Here is a 20,352-nt window from a genome sequence, read left to right as displayed (position 1 = left end):
ATTTTACAGTTAATGTCTGCCTTGTGTATATCAGTGGGGTAGGCAAAAACAGAGTAGGGAAGTTTTATATACCACATTCTGTCGTCTACAACCGCCTGCAACAGAACCGAATGCCAACCTTTCTGATTGAAGTAATCAGTGGGGTTGTGTGACGGGGCAATGATGGGAATGTGACTCCCATCAATTGCTCCAGCACATTGAGGGAAACCCCAGGTAGTGTAGAACCCCCTGATCACATTCTGAAGTTCCTCTCCCCGTGGTAACTTAACATACTCGTGGAGCAGCTCGCGTTTTACTGCGAGGCAAAAATCGCGAACAATGTGACACACCGACGAACAGCTCACTCCGAACAGGTGCGCCAATGTGCGATAGCCGGCCCCAGTGGCAAGCCACCATAAGGCAAGGGTGACACGTTTGTGCACTGGGATCACTTTTCTTAATGGGGTGTCTTTATGACAGAGACGCGCATGTAAGCGCTCGCATAGAAACTCAAAGCTAGTCTTGTTTACGCGAAAATTTTGTACCCATTCCTTCTCGTCAAAGGAGTTGACTTGGTTCCACCACTCCTGCCTCCTTGGTCTTTCCCACAGTAGTCGTGACACCGATCTAGAAAGCATTAACGCCGTCTTTATGATGGCCGCATTAAAAAGCTGCTTTCGCTTTCTTTGTTTATTTATTTGCTGTCGGGTATACTTTTGCCGACTTTGGAAAAGATGAATAAGCAAAAGTCCATCCAGAATTCGAGGGTCAGTCGTTGCGCTCATTGTCGTGAAAGCCAGTGAAATTATTTTAGGCGGGAGATTAGTGTAAACACAGATATCGGATACGAGGCATGTCTAAAGTGAATGTAGCCAAAAAATCCAAAAAATCGGATATTGTGAAAAGATCGGATCTGTGCATTAAGACTTGCAGTGTAAATGATTGCCTCCAAACAGGCGGGCCAAAAAATCGGATATTGTGAAAAGATCGGATCTGTGCATTAAGACTTGCAGTGTAAATGCAGCCTTTGATTGCCTCCATTGTCCTCATTTGTAAGTCGCTTTGGATAAAAGCGTCTGCTAAATGACTAAATGTAAATAATCTATGGGAATTATATTGATTAAAACATTATTTTACAGTACTACTTACTATAAGACACTTGTTTATTTTGTTTATTAACAAGTCATTGTTTATTTTTGTTTTACTTTTTAAAGGGGTCATCGAATGCACAAGTTGATCCATTTTCCACAAGTTGATATGATTCTTTAGGGTCTTAATGAAAAGTCTATAACATACTTTTCTCCATGGTAGTGTGAAAAACACCCTTTTTACCCTGTCAAAATCAGCTCTTTTAACAGCAAGCCGTTTCCTTGCATGTCGCTTTAAATTCTAATGAGCTCTGCTAACCCCGCCCCTCTCTTCCGACGAGCAACGAGCAGACTGTAAACTTTAGCCGTGAAACATGCTAACTAGCACAATATTAGGAAAGGTAACGATTCATGATTCATAAAAAACCTTTATACTCACTTCTTCTGTTGATGAAGCTGGATCACGAATGATTCGCACGAACAAACGCATTTATTTAAATCGGGGGCGCATTCCCTTCAAAAATGAAAGTAACGTTAATCCTCTGCGTCTTCAGCGGCTCAGATGTCGGGAGTAAATGACGACTGCTGTGTTCACTATTACATCCAACAACAAAACACCTCAATTGCTTAATCTGAGACATTCTTGTCTTCCCCTGCACTGGAGTCGACACAATGGCGGACAGCTCACTTTGGGCGGGTCTAAGGTAAGACGGACTTGTCAATCAACTATCGTGGGAGCGGCCTGTGCAGATACGTCATTCTGACAGGAATCTCAAAACAGCTTGATTTGAGAAAGGGGATTTTAAAATAGGGATTTAAAACAAAAAAAAAACACTGGGTGGATTTTTATCATTATTGGGTGGATGTGCACACACACTTCCAACACACATTTATGTTCAAACAACATGTAAAGTGAATTTTGCATCCAATGACCCGTTTAAGTTTTACACTTAATTTATTATTAGCGTGTAACTGCTATTATTAAAGAAACACTCCACTATTTTTGAAAATAGGTTCATTTTCCAACTACCCTAGAGTTTTAAACAGTTGAGTTTTACCGTTTTGGAATCCATTCAGCCGATCTCCGGGTCTGGCGGTAGCACTTTTAGCTGTAGCTTAGCATAGATCATTGAATCTGATTAGACCATTAGCATCTCGCTCAAAAAAAACAAAGTTTCTATATTTTTCCTGTTTAAAACTTGACTCATCTGTAGTTACATCGTGTACTAAGACCGACGGAAAATGAAAAGTTGCGATTTTCTAGGCCGATATAACTATAATCTCATTCCGGCGTAATAATCAAGGAACTTTGCTGCCGTACCATGGGTGCAGCAGGCGCAATATTACGCAGCGCCTTCCAGAACATTCCAGGAACATTTAGGAAGGGTTCTACACGATTTCAGCCGAGGAATAAGAGTCTTACTGTATCTAGCGAAACAATCTGTCATTTTCTTTAAAAAAATTTATTAATACACTTTTTAACCACAAATGCTCGGCTAGCATTAGCTCTGTAATGCGCATGCTCGTCTTTATTAGGTGATATTGGAAAAGTCAGGCAGAAGTACTGACCCAGTGTTTACAAAGCGAACATGTGAAAAAGTCAAATGCCCTTTACAATAAAGGTAAAACAACAATGCCGGATGATTTTCAAGTTAGAGGAGAAAATGAGATGGAGTTTTTAACCAAAGTACAAAGACGAAGAACTAACCGGCCATGACCTTTCCACCAAGATTACGTAATGTGTGAAGACACGCATCGCAGAGCTAGAGCAAGCTGAGCATTTGTGGTTAAAAAGTGGATAAATATTATTTCTGTCAGGACCACTATCGTCAAAGATGACTGACAATTAGCATACAGTTTGGATTGGTGGTATGGTTCTGTTCTGGGCAAGAGCAGCGATAACCCCCCGGGGTAAACAGAACAGAACCAATATAAATAAATTGCAGATATCATTAAGTTTCAATAATTGAATGTAACATTTAAAAAATTTGTCTGATTCAAAGGAGAATCAGAAGGCTGAATCCTGACTGACAAGAGGAGTCGTCGGGGATGGAGGTGGGTAATTAGCTATTGAGCAACGCGAAAGCTGCTGATAATACTGAACGACCTTATATATATATATAAATATATGAGTGCTGTGATAGGTGTCGCATCCCTATAGGTAGACGTGGAGTCAGCTGATGCAAGCTTGACTAACGTGACCTGCCAGAACTGACCCTACGCTTGATTTTTTTTTTTCAGAAAATGACCAATTGTTTCGCTAGATAAGACCATTATTCCTAGGCTGAGATCGTGTAGAACCCTTAGAAGCTGCATTGAAACTGCATGTTTTACCTTGAAATCGTTGGCCATCATTGAAGTCCACTATATGGAGAAAATTAATGGAATGTTTTCCTCAAAAAAATTAATTTCTTTGCAACTAAAGAAAGAAAGACATGAACATCTTGGATGACATGGGGGTGAGTAAATTATCAGGACATTTGGACTTATCCTTTAGCACAGTCAAATGCTTCATTCCTGGATGAATCAGCTGTTTGAAGTAATCGGTTAATTCCTGGACACGTAATTTACGTAGTTGTAATTCATAGGCAGGGATTATGCTAATTGTGACCGTTTACAAATGACTCAAATTCATTAGCATACATGTTTAACTATCAAATCTGTTGTTTACGAAACGTTTGTAAATCCAGAGTCTTTAAGGTTTATCTTTCCATAAGAGAACATGTAACTGCCATATGAACATCCAACTCATCAGTCGCTTTATCCATTCATTTAGTAGCTTTTAGTTACTCATCTATCTTTTTGTTCGTAAAACCGCTTTTATTACAACTGTGTCTTCCTTGTGTTGACAATACAGTAAGCGGCTCTACAAGATCGGGTCTCCACACCAGATAATATTTAGGATCCAGCCCCGGACGCCAGATCCCGTCAGAGAATATCAGTTTGTCCAGTAACAAAACAACTAGTCAGCAGCGCTGTTAATACCCAAACCCTGTCAACAGCAAGTCTTGTCTGGTACCCGGAAAAATACCCAAAACGGGTGTTTAACAGTCTTCTGTCAGTCAAGAAGTTGACAGAGGAAAGCCAGAGAAGAGCAGAAGCAGGAGACGAAGTGATGATGGTAAAAAGTAACAGTTTATTGAACAATCTTAGTTGCATATGTCGCAATGTTCAAACTTCATCTGACCAGCACAAATTTTTTATTTATTTTATTTATTTAGTCATTTAGCAGACGCTTTTTAAAAAATAACAGAGTTTATTGAACAATCTTAGTTGCTTATGTCTCAATGTTCAAACTTCGTCTGACCAGCACAAATTCAACATGTACTGTTACACCAAAACTACTTCACAGCAACATCCCATAAACCTTGGGTTTCCATAAACATTCCCTCTTATCTATCTCTTATTCATACAGACAAAACAGTTAATGAAACCCCACAAGCATGAGATTGAACAACAATGAAAATGCATAAGGAAAAATTAATAAGAAATATAATATACAGAAATATAATAAATGAATAAACAATAAAAATACTTAAATAATATAATGATAAATGATAATAATAATCAAATAATAAATCATATGAATGACTAATGATTCTAAAATGATTATGTGAATAAATTATTATAAATGAATAAGGAAAAACATAAAAATAAAAACAACACACAATTTGCACGTGAGGATCTAAGGATCCTGATCCATGCTGGTCGCTGAGGAAATACTTCAACTTCGCGCTGTGGATCGCCAGATCGGCCTTCACCGTGGACGAAGCAGAGCCCGGGGTCGTCACATGTGGTTGCCGCAGGCATCACAATATGGTAAGGGACGTAACATTTCCATCACACGCTTGAGGAATTCGGCCAATCACAACGCACTGGATAGCTGGCCAATCAGAGCACACCTCGCTTTTTCAGACCAATGAGCTTTGTAAAAATCGACGCGTTTCAGAAAGGCGGGGCATAGAGGAGAAACAATAATGTACAGTATGTGGAAAATAATGTGTTTTTTTAACCTTAAACTGCATAAACATTTCATTACACCAAATACACAAACTAATGTTCTTTTTAGCAGCATCATATGACCCCTTTAATGAAATCTCACAAATCCTTCATATTGGTTAGAAGACAAACTTCCTTCAATTTATATAATTATTTATTCAGCAATGTTCCATGGTTCATCTTCCATATTGAAGACCAGAATGACAACATGTTTACCTAATAATTGAAATCAAATAAAACAGTGGAGAGTTCATTATAAATTTGTCGTTTTATTTGTAACAAAAAATTAGCTGAAGCATAAAGAAGTGAAGGATGCAAATAAAAGAAGTGGTCGTGAAAGTGGACAATCAAATGTAGCCCACATTCAGCTGTGGTGTGAACAGAGCCTTAATTTTACACACACGTATACATTTTCTGTTGCTTTACTATTTCACAAAGAACACAATTTATGTCTTTTCATATGCATCTGTGAAGTGTGATGGCAAAAGAAAAAAAAAGTTACACTGATTACAACTGAACTGATGTCCTCCAGAATGAATGCATATGGCTTATTTTTGGATATCAACTTCTAAAAAACAAATGTATAGCTGTCTGTAAAGAAGTATGCAGCTTTGGAGCCACTGCTGTGACGCTGTACAAACTCTTCCATTGTGAATACTCTCAGGAGTCTGCAGCTGCAGTGACGCTGACGTGAAGCTCAAGCTTGCGGTGTGCGTAAGTCTGTAAATGATGTTTCAGGCCTGAATGATACATGAAAGTCTTCTCACACTGAAGACACTTGTAAGGCTTCTCTCCAGTGTGAACTCTTATGTGATTCTCAAGATTTGCTTTGTTTGCGCAAGTCTTTCCACAGTGATCGCACATGAAAGGCTTCTCTCCAGCGTGAGTTTTTACATGATTCTTAAGGCATTTGCTGTCTTTGCAACTCCTTTCACTCTGATGACATATAAAATCGTTCACTCTTGTGTGAATCCTAATGTAAAAGTTAAGGTTTTCTTTAAATCTGACAGTATGATATTGCATGTGGACAGTAAGGTTTTTTGTGAGTAAAACTCTTTCCACACTGATCGCATGTGAACAGCTTTTCTCCAGTGCGAGTTCTCGTGAGTCTTAAGATGACCTTTTTGTGAGAAACTCCTTCTACAGTTTGCAGGTGTCCAGGCACTGTCCAGTGTGAATACTCATGTGGACATTAAGGTGTTTTTTCTGTATAAAACTCTTTCCACACTGAGAGCAGGTCAAAGGTCTCTCTCCAGTGTGAACACTCATGTGGGCATCAAGGTTTCTTCTGTCAGAGAAACTCTTTTCACACTGTTGGCAGGCGAAAGGCTTCACTCCGGTGTGAATTTTCATGTGCCTGTTAAGAGTTTTTTTGTGACTGAAACTTCTTCCACACTGTTGGCAGGTGAAAAGCTTAACTCCGGTGTGAATTTTCATGTGCCTGTTAAGGGTTTGTTCGTCACTGAAACATCTTCCACACGGTTGGCAGGTGAAAGGCTTCACTCCGGTGTGAATTTTCATGTGCCTGTTAAGGGTTTTTTTGTGACTGAATCTTCTTCCACACTGTTGGCAAGTGAAAGGGCTCTCTCCAGTTTGAACATTCATGTGACCTTTAATGTTTCTAGTTCCTTTGGTTTTTGAGGACGTCTTTTCAATCTTTGAGTCGCTAAAATCTTTTTCTGCAGTCATGAACTGATGAGGTTTCTCATATTGATATTCTTCTTCCATATCATTGAGATCTTGACTCTCCTCTTTCAGTGGCATCAGGTCTAAAGTGGAAAGAAACATGCAATTTCACCCTGGTTTAAGGTCACATAGCAACAAACAAAAAAACATTTACACACGTAAAGCATCAAACACAACCACGTGTATGCTAGATCCTATACCCACAAAGTTACTGTAACCTGTAATCTTAGAACCTTATGTCAATATTGTTAGCTCTTTGTTTTCTTTAGGACACGTCCCAAATTCTTTCAAGCTGGCAGTTATCAAGCCTCTCATAAAACAAAACAAAAACACATTAGGGGACTGCTTTGTGACTGGGATCCTGTGGGTCTTGAAACAAATCGTCTCAGGTTACGTATGTAGCCATGGTTCTGACCACAGTATAAAAGGGCGCCGGGAGAACACGTCATCCACTTCTTCGTCTGAAGCTTACGTCCGAAGTATGGCAAGGGAACTAGAGGACACAGTGTCTCGTTCCCTTCTCAGGGAACCATGGTTAATTAAATACATAACCTGAGACGTTCCCTTCCGTGGGAACTTCGAACTGCGTCCTCTAGAGGTTGCTTTGAGGAACGGTATACCCACGCCGCCATGCTGAGGGGAGTGCCTGCCAGAAACCACGGCGAGCACTAAGTACCAACTCTACCACAGCCATGGGAGTTGCTCCTAGGACGCCTTGACGGCTGTCAGTGACATTATCCCCTTCGGCCAAGGGCCTGAGCTGCATACCCTTAACAACTTACCTGTTAAGGGCTGGGCTGGGCTGGGAAGCCCGAGCCTAGGGCAGAGCTCAAGGCTTGGAATCGGAAGAAAGAGATTCCTTCAAGGGGATATGGCCAGGTGTCTACAAACCAACCAGACCCTGGCCTGTCACCCAGGGGGCTACCACCAGATCTGAATGAGCTTGCTCAAAGAACTGACGACAGATCTTTGGTAGCAACACCCTGCTCAGAAATGTATCAGCAGGGATACATAAGTTGAGTGGAGCCCAAGGTGAAAACCGGGGCCTGAACCAGCTCAGAGAAAGGGAACGAGGCTGACAGCGTGTAACCCTTACCATACAGGATTTTAGAAAGTGTACAGAATGCTTAGCATGCACACTTACCACAATGTGGATTTTTGGAAAGTGCACAGAAGCTCAGCGTGTGCACTTACCATAGCATGGTTTTTAAAAACACTGTTACTTGAGGGGTAACCGAAACTGTCACTTAGACAGGCCTAGGAACCCTACGTGACTGTGGCACGGTCAGGGAGTGACAATTAATTCAGCGGGAGACCGCGTGCTCAGCGCGCATGTGGACTGAAAAGGCGTATCTCACAGAAAAACCCTCTATGTGAGTGGAGTATCGCCAAGTCAACCATAGCAGTCACAGAACAGACTCCGGAGCATCTGCTCACAGATGCCCAGAAGGGAGCAGCGTGCTCGCAAGAAAACCCTCACCAGCAAGCAACCCGCCAGGGAGGCAGAAGATGGCCCAGCAACCTGGCATGACTGTCATCCAGAGCTCAAAAGAGAGGAGGCCCAACTTCAAAAATAGAAGGGGGACTCAGACGCTCAATCTGGGAGTGGCATGCTCATAAGAAACACCCTACGGCAGGGGTCTCAAACCTTATTTCATTTGGGAGCTACTTTTTACAAATTAAAGCGGCTAAGAGCTACCAATTTGATACAATACTTAAATCTCTTAAATAATATATCAATCCAAACTGTTATACGAGACATTGTTAAAATGTGCTGGAAATATTTAAAAAGTACCGATACACACACTGAAATCATCTTACATTTAAGTTTTATGACAAAAGCCAACAAATAAAATTAGCAGCACTAAGCACTTTTTGTTTGCATAAACAGTGAAATAAAAACATAAAAAAATGATGGCCGGATTTTAAACTAACAAAAAATATTCATAACATGTTATCTACTGACATGTACTATATGTTCAAATAAAGTTTTGACCATTTTTTAAGGTAGCCTATTTTCCATTGACCGTTTAAGATTTACAACAATAATTTGGTCCGATCTTCACATTGGTCTGAACAAAAATATGGCAGACAGACTGAATAAATTTGTAAATCCAGTTTAAAAGCAGGTGGCGCTTATGATCTGAGCCTCCACTGTAACCTCTGTAAACAAAGCTGCGCTGCGCTTCTAAACACTGCTTTATTATGCATTACACAGAGGGAAGATGGAAAGCAAATGCCATTGAAACTTTTCTGAAGACAGTCGGTTTCCTATTATGCATTCATACAAATAATTCAATCATACATTCTTTCATAAAATTTCCCTCAGCAGTCTGTCTTCAGTCATGTTTTCACACAAAACAAAACTATGCGTGTTGCGCCTGCGTGAGACCCTTACTAACTTTGATTACAACTAAGCAGTATTTACTTAAAATAATTAAAATATGAAACGGGATACTTAAAATAAGTATGTCTTCGCGAGCTACCTCCAATCAGACCACGAGCTACTGGTAGCTCTCGAGCGACGTGTTGGAGACCCCTGCCCTAGGATGAGGGGAGCACTGCTAGCCTCAACCAACAAGGAGAGCAGTTTAACAGGGAGGCAGAGAGAGGCCTAACAACCTGAGGCTGCTGCTCAATGGAGATAAAAAGAGTGGAGGACTTGATGAGAGGAGGCCTCAGATGCTCAATTGGGAGCGGCAAGCTCAAAGACAACCCTCTGAGGTGAGGGGAGCACGGCCAGGCTTGACCCAAATAGAGGCAGCAAGCGGCCCAACTACCTGATATCACGGCCATGGAGCTCAAAGAGCGGAGGGTTAAACCCCTAGCGAGGAGAGAGAGGAACCCAGTTTGACCGAAGCGATCAATAGCCCAGTGGAAGAGTACCTAGCTCTCAAGTAGAGAGGAGGACCCACACAGTCTGCCCAGGACTGGCGAGCTCAAAAGGACCCTCCCGCCGTGAGGGGAGCACAACCATGTCCGAGAGGCAGATAGATCGCAAATGGGACATCAGAAATAGATTAGATAGCACATTGGGAGCGACTCATAGCTAACCCTCACAGAGAGGCGAGCACTTCTCAGCTCGACCAGAAGGCGGAGCTAGATTAGAAGGGGTAATCCCAGCAGGGCCCAGTAAGAGATGGTCAACTGGTGCAGTTGGACGCAATCTCATGCTCTCAATCTTGATAGAGAGTGTGGGTCCCGTATAACCAGACCCGATCGGATCAGAAGAAACAGCGGGACCCAAAAACCATTCATGCACACAGAGCTACAGCTCCTTAAAGCTGAAGCATTAGGAAGGGTTTCCGCAGAAATACAACTCACTCGTACCCCAGGGAACGCAGTGTGCTCAAGCCCACTCCGCGGAGGGGCGATAACTGGTTCAACCATGAAGGTTGAACACACCAATGTCTGTGTTTTGTTGGCAATCGGCACAAGTGCTCGTCAATCTTTAGCTCCGCCCACGGCGCACCTCCAGGAGGTCGGCTGTTTCCGGAGAGAATCGTAAAGCTGTATCTTTCTTTTATGGAGGCGCGCCGTGGGCGGAGCTAAAGATTGACCAGCACTTGCCCGATTGCCAACAAAACACAGACATTTGATGCCATTTCACTTACCGTGCGCAGTTCTGAATCATGACCGGGATCTTTTATAGCTGGGACCGCTCCATCCAATGATCAAATCAAACGATGTGCAAATACAGCGTCGAATTGGGCCTTGTTTATAAAATGTTCCTCAACAAACACACTTGTGAAACTCCGTTGCTCCCCCGAAAAAAAAAACTGCATCCACTGTTTACATAACGCTGGGTCCTTTAGGAAGCTGAACAAAGTTATCTTTCCCTTAAAACCAAAAACTCACTTCTTTGGAGACATTCTTCCTGAGCATGTCCCGTGCAGCAGTGCAGCCGAATGAAGCGCGTTGATGGGCGCAATCTCGCTCTCACTCCGGTCGATGCGTGCGCAGGCACGTTCTTCCGGAAGAAATGCCCATATAAGGAGTTCCACCCTCGTTTACGTCATGAAGAGCCACAATCGAAAAAAAACTCTTTGAAACTTGTACGAATCCGGAAGTAAGATTTTTGGCACAGAAATACTCCAGCATACATCCAAATTGTTTTTTGAAACTTTGTCCATGCTTAGCATGAGAATCCACCTCTTTAACAGTGTAAACAACTCAATGCATGAAACAGCATTGTACCCCCCCTTTAAAGGAAAAACTAAAATCCCAGGAGACCCCTCAGGGTGAGAGATGAGTAGCGCACCCTGGCCAGGGCAGCTTCTCGAAGCAAACACCCAGCCAGGGGATAGGGAGCACATCACGATGGCAAGCTCCTAAAAGACCCTTCCTCAGTGACGGGAGCACTGCCATGTCCGGGGAGCAGATTTACCACAAATGGGACATTAGAAATGGGATCCAGCTTAGAAAGGGATCACACATTCCAACAGGGAGGAACAGGGTCACACCATAGAGACAACCGGCCAAGGAGGTGACAGGGTCGGGCCTAACAATTCGGTATGGTTGCATATGGAGTTCTCAGGAGCAGCTCTCTCAGCTCTCGAGCTGAGGCGTGGGGCTCATAGCTAACCCTCGCAGTAAGGGAAGCATTCCTAGCTCCACCAGAAGGCAGTGCTGAGAGATGAGAGATCGTCAGCGGTTACAGCCAAACATAGAGAGAATTAGACTATTTCGAAAGAGAGCGGGTCCCGTTTAACCAGACCCGAAAGAGCCTGTAGTACAGCGGGACCCGACAACCCATACATGCATAAAGAGCTACCGCTACCAGAGCCAAAGCATTTATGAAGGGTTTCCGGAGAAACACATCTCACTCGTACCTCAGGGAAAGCAGTATACTCAAACCCACTCCACAGAGGAGCGATTCACTGGTTCAACCGTAAGGGCAGTGTGACAGGGAGGTCCAAGTGGGCCGAACCATCTATCGAAACTGCAGAGTGGAGTTAAAGAGTGAAGCCACTCGATGCCTCAGCAAAAGGAGCTCTAGCTCAGAGAATGTGCATGATGGTTGAGTGGACAACTCAAATCTCAGGAGGCCCCTCGGGGCGAGACATGAGTAGCGCATCCTGGCCAGGGCAGCTTCTCGCAGCAAACACCCAGCCAGGACGTCAGGGAGCACATACGAAGCATTACACTCCGAAAATGCTCAATCTGAATGGAGGACCCGCGAGTTCTGAGGTTGCAGCGCTATACTGAGGACCTGATGACCAAGGAGGCTCCCGCAGAAGCCTAGCGACTTGGTTACATGATCCAGCAAGCATGAGGCCGAAGATATAGGGCTATCATCCAGTACCGATGGGTGAGACCATCACCACAATCGGTCGACAGTGAGGGGCTCTGACTTCTGCAGGGGAGGTGCTCGCAGAGGTCTTAACCCTGTAACAAAGTCAGAGATACAAAGACAGGACCAGGTAATGCTGCAGAGAAAAGCTAGTTAGTGAGTCCACATAAAACTAGCAATAGAGAGATGAAATGGATCATACTCACACTTGGGTCTGGACCGTCCGTGGGATGGTGGCTTCAGGGGACCCCAGAGAGCATGATACTCTACCACAACCTACTGTGGGTACAGGAGCATCAGCTCAGTTCAGGGCCAAGCATCAAGGAGGCTCGCAAGCCAACACTTTAACACATACAACCCTGAATGAAAGTAAAGGTGGAGTGCAGTATAACGTGGTTTTCTGATAAGGACATGATATAAATCATCTGTCCGACAACTGCAGACAGATATCCACATTATACAATTCCTATATAAACAAGGAAATTACTGATAGTGAAACATTTTTCCAAACTTTCCATGTTCTGCCCATCAACCGCGAATCGCGGGCAATGGGCAGACAATTCTCACCACAACCGCAACGCGCAGCATGTATTCAGCTCCCGTAGGAGCCAAACACGCTCTGCCCACGCGCTAGATTACCTCGGAAATCAAGTGAGAATGGAAACCACTGCCGCTAATGCGTCGCTATCATGCAAATGCTACCTACAAACTCAGGTAAATGGTGAAGTACTCACCTCCCCCTCAGTAGACCCGCGAATGCATCACGATGAGCACAAGCCATCTCCTCGTGAGTCGAGCGCGTTCCAATTCATGCTTATCCCTCACAAGAATTAAGCAATGAATGCAGAGCGCATCCAACTCCCTCGAGAGCTGAACGTGCTTGCTCTTCACCATACACACAACACGTGAGCTGTGTGAAACTGCAGGTATCAGAGCAAAAATCAACAAATGGTCAGTGAAGACGAAGAAGAGGATGACGTGTTCTCCCGGCGCCCTTTTATACTGTGGTCGCGCTGGCTAATGACGTCATAGGCTGTCACCGGCCAATGCCATTGTCGTGTTTAGATGTATGCTTCAGACACCGGTCACGCTGAAGGCGTTCCCCAAAGCAACCTATAGAGGACGCAGTTCGAAATTCCCTCGGAAGGGAACTCATGGGAGCAGGCGGATTTACCTTTACAGGTCCCGGGATTTAACAAGAAGGATGGAGTAAACAAATGAATGAAGTCGAGAAGATTAAAGCAGGTTGTTATTATATAAACCCAAAATAAGGCAGGTCTGACATTTGGACAAATTTCTCAATTGTTACTGAAAAAAAAAATTAAAAGAATTGCAGCTTGTGAATTGTAAGTTGTGACAAATGCATTTTAAAAAGTTTGTCCGTCATGTTATAGTGCTTTACTATATATTTAGCTTGACACAAACACAAAGATCTTATGGTCAATTTAATTGAGTGAAATGTTTTATGTCTGTTATTCTGGGGTGCATTTCCTGTACAAGGACCTAACTTGCTGCTTAACCACTGTAGTGCAATGCATCGTTGTAGAAACTAACTAGCTTGTCAAAACTATTTTCGGGAAGTAATCTGCTATTTAATCAAGTCAAAATTGCAATTAATGTTAAATTATTATAGTTAATTTACATAAACAATAGGAAACCATCCATTTTTTAATCATGTTGTCATATACACACACACACACACACACACATATATATGTGATCCTGGACCACAAAACCAGTCTTAAGTTGCACGGGTATATTTGTAGCATTAGCCAAAATACATAGTATGGGTCAAAATGATAGATTTTTCTTTTATGCCAAAAATCATTAGGATATTAAGTAAAGATCATGTTCCATGAAGATATTTTGTAAATGTCCTACCGTAAATATATCAAAACTTCAGTTTTGATTAGTAATACGCATTGCTAAGGACTTTATTTGGACAACTTTAAAGGCGATTTTCTCAATATTTAGATTTTTTTTTTTGCACCCTCAGATTCCAAATATTCAAATAGTTGTATCTCAGCCAAATATTGTCCTATCCTAACAAAGTTTATTTATTCAGCTTTCAGATGATGTATAAATCTCAATTTCGAAAAATTGACACTTAAGACTGGTTTTGTGGTCCAGGGTCACACATGTATACACACACACACATATGTATGCACACACACACACACATACATACATATACATATATATATATATAAACACAGAATGAAAGAATGTTAATTTGGGTGTATGGTTTTGGGAAACGCCAAATCATTACTATAACTAATGTAACTATGTTGGTAACTTGCAACTATAGTCGGCTAACAATGCTTTTGGGAAAAGCACCCCTAAAAGTTTATTTTAGCCCTAACATTTGAGTAAATTCTTTACATTATGGGAGTGGGTGGAAGTGAAATGCACACATTGTGGGAATGGGCAGTAATTGTCTGAAATTCAGCGGAGCAGGATTAAAGGGTTAGTTCACCCAACAATGAAAATTAGCCCATGATTTACTCATCCTCAAGGCATCCTAGGTGTATATGACTTTCTTCTTTCGGATAAATACAATCGGAGTTATATTAAAAATGTCCTGGCTCTTCCAAGCTTTATAATGGCAGTGAATGGGTGGTGAGATTCAATAGTCCAATAGAAGTCCAATAAAGCGCATCCATCCATCATAAGAAGTGCCTCACACGGCTCCGGGAGGTTAATAAAGCGATGAGGCGAATTGATGAGGTTTTGTTATAAAACTATCCATATATAAAACTTTATAAACTGTAATCTCTAGCTTCCGCTAACTGTCATATGAGTGTTCACGGTAAAGTGGCGTTCCAGCGGATGACGTAGGATGTAGGCGTAGCACAAGCTCCTGTGAGAATATGCTAGTCTTGCGAGACCCAAGTTTTGTTTACAGCAATGGTAAACCAGTCTCCTCTTGGCTTATATCAAAATCCTCTGACATTTTTCTTTACAAATCCTTGTTTTGTACTTCTAATTCATGACTGGTGTTTTGTTTTGCGCTCTCCTTTGTGCTTCCGCGTTCGTCACCTCTCACCGGCGCATGCACGATGCATACGTCCTACATCATCTGCCGGAACTGCATTCAATTGTGATTGCGTGTACGACAGTTACCGGAAGTGAGAGAAAAGTGTTTATAACGTTTTAAATATGCATACTTTCTTACAACAACACATCGATTCGCTACAGGAGGCCTTTTTTCACCCCCTGCAGCCGTGGGAGGCACTTTTTTTTTTTTTATTATGGATGGATGCACTTTATTTGACTTAGTTTGGACTATTGAATATCACCCATTCAATGTCATTAAAAAAGTTCTGGCTCTTCCAAGCGTTATAATTTAACTCCGATTGGATTCGTCTGAAAGAAGAAAGTCATATACAACTAGGATGGCTTGAGGGTGAGTAAATCATGGGGTAGTTTTCATTTTGGGGTAGTTTTAATTTTTGAACTATCCCTTTAAGTTTAATGTTTAACTCAAAAGAGCTGGTTAATTAAAAACAAATCTATCATTTATATCTAAAATATTAGAAAAATTGTGTCTTCTTAGCCGAATAACTGTTTTCATGAAGAACCTTGAATACTGAATATTGTTAGCTTCCATGTGCATCATACAAAAAGGTGATAAAAACAGCATTCATAGCTAGGGTTGGGTATCGTTTGAATTTTATCAATTCCAATTTCGATTCTGCTTATCGATTCAGATTCTTTTCGATTCCCAGTTTCGATTCCAATGTGATTTAAAAAATGATATCAAACATTTATCTTGTGTCTCTTTTTTCAAGCCATTTAATTGCTGCTGAATACCATGAACAAAAATCAACAGGCTACATAAAAACTGGACTCTTTAAGAGCTACGTGTATGCAAAGTAGAACTGCATGAATCTGGATAAATTTCGGGGTTTTTTTTCTCCTTTTTTTTCCCAATGTAAGTTGTGGTTCTCATGATTCTGAAGAAAAAACAATAGACAACTTAACAAAACCACATGTAATTTATGAATGAATGCTTCAATGATTCACTCAATATGTACTTGTTTCATTACTAAATGAATCAGCGTTTTTGAAAAAAATCTCTTGTATGATTCAAAGACAAATACATTTTAACAGCCCGTTTTTGCCACCTACTGGAGTAACAATGTAATCGATAAATCTTCATTTGAAGTGTCAAATTACTTTCAAAAGGAGATTTACTCTTATTTTAATTGCTACCGTACACATCAGAGTTTCTATCTGAACTATAAACTTTTATCCCAGTACTCCTGTAATTTGAATATTAGTAACACAGAAATAATGATACTGTGTGGTTGAAAAGACTGTGAAGCGGTTTCATTCATATACATGACAGCTGCTCTCTTCAGGTCAGTGGCAGTGCGAACGCAAATTTAAATGTTCAAATCACACTGATGTGATCGTACACTGCACGGACGAACCAAGCGACAACCTCCTGCTCTCTCTCGTGCAACCAACACGGAAGTGACTTAAACTGTAATTCATCAACTGGCCGCTAGAGGCTGGCTGAAAAAGGGAGTCAGTCCCATAGACTCCCCATGTTAAAATGCCCAACTTTACAGCAGAAAAAAACGTTTACAGTCTGGTACAAAAAGTGGTTTTGGTCTATATAGCTAATTTTGTCCTTCATGACAACTGTGAGGGGGGTGGATTTTTTTTTATAACTCATCCGTTTAAAATTATATTAAGCCTTAAAGTTCTGCATAATTAAGGGCGTGGCCACTTGAGTGACAGGTGGATTGCCGCTCTGCTCCACAAAAGGCAAAAGACCATAACTCGCTAGAGTGAAACTGAGAAAAAATGGCTTTAAAAATTTGCATTTGTCCAGAAAAATTAATTATGGGTAGGACAATGGAAATCTGGCAATTAGATGTTTTAATGAAATAGATCTCAAACTTGATTTTTACTGCTATTTTGAAGTTATTGTACTCTGCAAAAAGCGAAATGTCACACCAAGGCAAAAGACAGTAACTTCCACATTATATACAATATTTGGGTGCTGATCATCATCATTTACAGAAACATTATAGCAACATCTGTATAAAATCTGATTATATAACATAATAGTAATGTGATTCCCTTTTTTTTTTCTGACCGTAACAACCAGACAAACATCTAAACGTGAGTGGATACCGTTTTGCAACCAATTTATTTGCAATGTTCGCTAACATTAAAGGATGCAAGACATACTTATCCTATTGTTTTGACATCGAATTGAATGAAAATAGACTAACCTATAAGAACGACTTGTGCCAAGTTATCTAGTCAAGTGCTTTGTTATATGGAGCAGTTTGTTAGATCACAATCTAATTTGTTTGTCTAAAGAAGTGCCGACAGATAGGCTACATGAAAGTTACACCGTAATTTAAACGCGGCAGACTTTAATGGACAGTAAAACAAAGGCAGAATACCGTATAACTCCCAAGCTGGCACAGTAATATTGACAAACGGCTAAACAAATGCAGAGCACCGTAACTTAATTTAACTGTTCCAAAACAAAGTCAAAGAGCGGTAACTGATGTTATACTGTGTTCAGCCTTGGTTTCTCCTGGGCTTTTCTACAAGATACTTATACACATGATAAAGGAGGTCTTGAATGTCCCAAAATTATCAACAATAACTCATTTTCGATAAAAAACGAAGTTATGGAGTGTTGTCTTTGCACTGCAGCACTGCTGTCGAGTTTCAGCAACTAGCGCCTCAGCTTCACCCACGTCCCGCCTTTTTGCCCATTTTCGATTATCCGGTAGGGACACGCGGTGACACGCTGCCAAGATGGCGGCGGTCGGCTCCGCCAACTTTAGGCTTCAAATGGCGCTTTTCCACTGCGTTGTACGACTCAGCTCGGCACGGTTTGCGTTTCCACTACAGTTTAGTACCGCTTTAGAGTGGGAGGGATTATTCACATGTCGTTATAGTTGCGCCACCTCTACTACCACGACTCCTGAAAAACTTTTTCATTCCGCGTCGCCCCATCAAGCTCTCGCTGGATCCGCTCCTCTGCTATCATTGAGAGGAACGCCTGTTCTTCCGCAACAGACAACAAAACTTTTTGGTTGTTAAAAAAGGTGCGCTCGTTCAAAACAGTTGCGTTCGATCCTTCGCTGGCTGTGCTGATTTAAATCTAGCGGTTCTGTTGTGTTTGTGTTGCAAGTTCAGTGACGCAGGTAGTGACGATTCTCTCCGGCCAATCCGTGATCAGCAGAGTTTACATGTCACGTTTTGGTACCCCCCAAAAGTGAACCGTACCGAGCCGTACCATGCCGTACCATGCAGTGGAAAAGCGCCAAAAAATGCTCTTCAGAAACCTACGAGTGACGTCACGGACACTACGTCCATGTTTTTTTACAGTCTATGGATCGCACACGTGAAAGGTTAAGGAATGAAACAGACGAATGTAATTTAGGAATAGAATCACATTGGTGTTTGAATCGTGTTCGCGATCTTTAACGATCTATTAAATTAAAGCGCTTTGTCATGTTGGTGGTGACACCTCCCTTGCAACATGTTTAGCTTATCACAGATATTATACTTAGCTTTTTTTTGGCTTCTGATCACAAGTGTAGCCAGCCCTCAAAAAAAAAAAAAAAAAAAAAAAAAAGGCCACACAGGAATCGATAGGCGGACGATTCTGGAATTGGAATCGATTTTCGATTCCCAACCGTATTCATTGCATTTCTTTCTCAAAAGGAAAACGTATTTTATAAAGTTTTTTTCAATGTTAAACTAAATAATCGTTTTGTTTAGGCTACTTCTGTATTATGTTTTCTAATTTAATGTGTGACATGTCATTCATTTCTGTAGAGCTGGACATTTTATTAAGGATCAAATGACTTGAGTTCATCTTTGAGAATGAAAACCAACCTGTTTGTTCCTCAGTATCTTCTCGTTTCAGACTGAATACTTCTTCAATCTTCACGTCTTCGAACTCCTCCTTAATGAACGCCATCTTTGTTTGTTCCTCAGTATCTTCATGTTTGACTTCAGTCATCATGTCTTCACTCTCCTCTTTAATAAGCGACATCTTTATAATAGTGTATTATATAGTAGTGTCACCTGGATCTCAGTTGCTTCAGTAGGAGCTTTTTTCTATGTGTTTGGACACTCTGTCTTGTTCAAGATGAGAAAAATTACCAGAGAGAAAAATACATGCTGGCTTAATCAGCTCGTTAGTTCAGTAATCAGCACACTGGTCAAAGTCAAAGTGATAGTTAATGGCCTTAAATGAGCTGATTAGCCGGATTCATGTATTATTTAAAAAAACTAGCACAAGCAATTAAACTATCACAAAGTTCATATTTAGGTATTTATGATTTATATAGTTGGTATTTGTAGATAGCATGTATTATATCAGATTTTTGTTAGTGCACTAGTTAAATACAGGTTTGTAAGAGTTATCATCACATGTTTATGTTTTGGTTGTGTTTACATTGTGCGGACCGAATCACTGAATCGTTATGCGGACCGAATCACTGAATCGGTTCGCGAAGCAATTGATTCAATTGACTCCGAGTTTCTAAAAGCTCCGTTTCTCCATCACTTGCTCATCAATTCGTCTTTATGGTCAACTGAGTCTCACCTTTTCTGTTACTGATGTGTGGATGCGCTTTAATCGCACAAATAGCGCTCATGAATGTTAGATGAAGCACTGCAGTATTACATTAAAATAATAATTAATTTTACATGGCTTATTAAAAACCTATGAAATTGCTCCAACGGGTTGTATCTTCTTCTTTGGAATTTTTGGCGTATTCCGCACCGTAACGGGTTGAATCGATTTAAACACTTTGCTTTAAATGGCTAAAGAGACAAAAACCTTCATTCAGTCGAATTACAGCGCGGCGCGGCCGTATTACGTCATACCATCAGAACAAAATAAAAGTCCTAGTTAGTGCATTAAAAAAAAAGACAGAAAACGGAAAAAAATAAAAAGTTTTACATGTGGGAAAGTACATATTTAAATATTTTGTCCAGTGATGTTCTGAAAATAACTACCAATGAAAGATATAAGCCTGTGTGAGATTCTGTCTGAAAGGCAAAACTATTTATACCAGGGTTCGGAAGCTGTGTGAGATTCTGTCTGAAAGGCAAAACTATTTATACCAGGGTTCAGAAGAAGTGTATAAATATAGTAGTTTGATGCATTTTTAGAATGAACCACTGAAAAGTATTAGTTTATCACTAAATATAAAATGTTTGTCAACCAAATGTAACCTTTATTAGAGCAACACATATAAAAACATGCAACAATCATTAAGTAGCATACAGTGGTGTGAAAAAGTGTTGGCCCCC

General features: G+C 41.1%; 2 protein-coding genes across 4 annotated transcripts in view; one reads left to right on the top strand and one right to left on the bottom strand.

Moving 5' to 3' along the window:
• LOC107680187 (gastrula zinc finger protein XlCGF57.1-like) overlaps positions 1–20,352 on the top strand; it is a 964,523-nt gene that overhangs the window by 689,375 nt on the left and 254,796 nt on the right. The window lies entirely within an intron of this gene.
• On the bottom strand, positions 5,717–19,744 carry LOC107680203 (gastrula zinc finger protein XlCGF49.1-like). Of its 3 annotated transcripts, none has more exons than XM_016476007.1 (3): positions 19,640–19,744; positions 18,925–19,170; positions 5,717–6,835 (listed from the first exon to the last, which is right to left on the bottom strand). In XM_016476007.1, exons 2-3 carry the CDS (start codon positions 19,082–19,084, stop codon positions 6,207–6,209), a joined length of 789 nt encoding a protein of 262 aa, XP_016331493.1. In that variant the 5' UTR covers positions 19,085–19,170; positions 19,640–19,744; the 3' UTR covers positions 5,717–6,206. The 3 variants fall into 3 exon arrangements, with proteins under 3 accessions (XP_016331493.1, XP_016331494.1, XP_016331492.1); XM_016476008.1 differs by having other exon boundaries at positions 18,925–19,166; XM_016476006.1 differs by lacking the exon at positions 19,640–19,744 and having other exon boundaries at positions 18,925–19,231.

The sequence above is a fragment of the Sinocyclocheilus anshuiensis genome, unplaced genomic scaffold (assembly GCF_001515605.1).
Source record: "Sinocyclocheilus anshuiensis isolate Anshui unplaced genomic scaffold, SAMN03320099.WGS_v1.1 scaffold492, whole genome shotgun sequence".
In the NCBI taxonomy this organism is placed as follows: domain Eukaryota; kingdom Metazoa; phylum Chordata; class Actinopteri; order Cypriniformes; family Cyprinidae; genus Sinocyclocheilus; species Sinocyclocheilus anshuiensis.
This window is presented reverse-complemented; position numbering and strand designations above follow the sequence as displayed.

What these genes read in the sequence shown, in the direction of transcription:
- LOC107680203 (XM_016476007.1), bottom strand. Translation starts at nt 19,084, where the DNA reads ATGTCGCTTATTAAAGAGGAGAGTGAAGACATGATGACTGAAGTCAAA. An exon ending in AGATACTGAGGAACAAACAG is followed by an intron (nt 6,836 to 18,924) that starts GTTGGTTTTCAT and finishes TTTCCACTTTAG; the next exon opens with ACCTGATGCCACTGAAAGAG.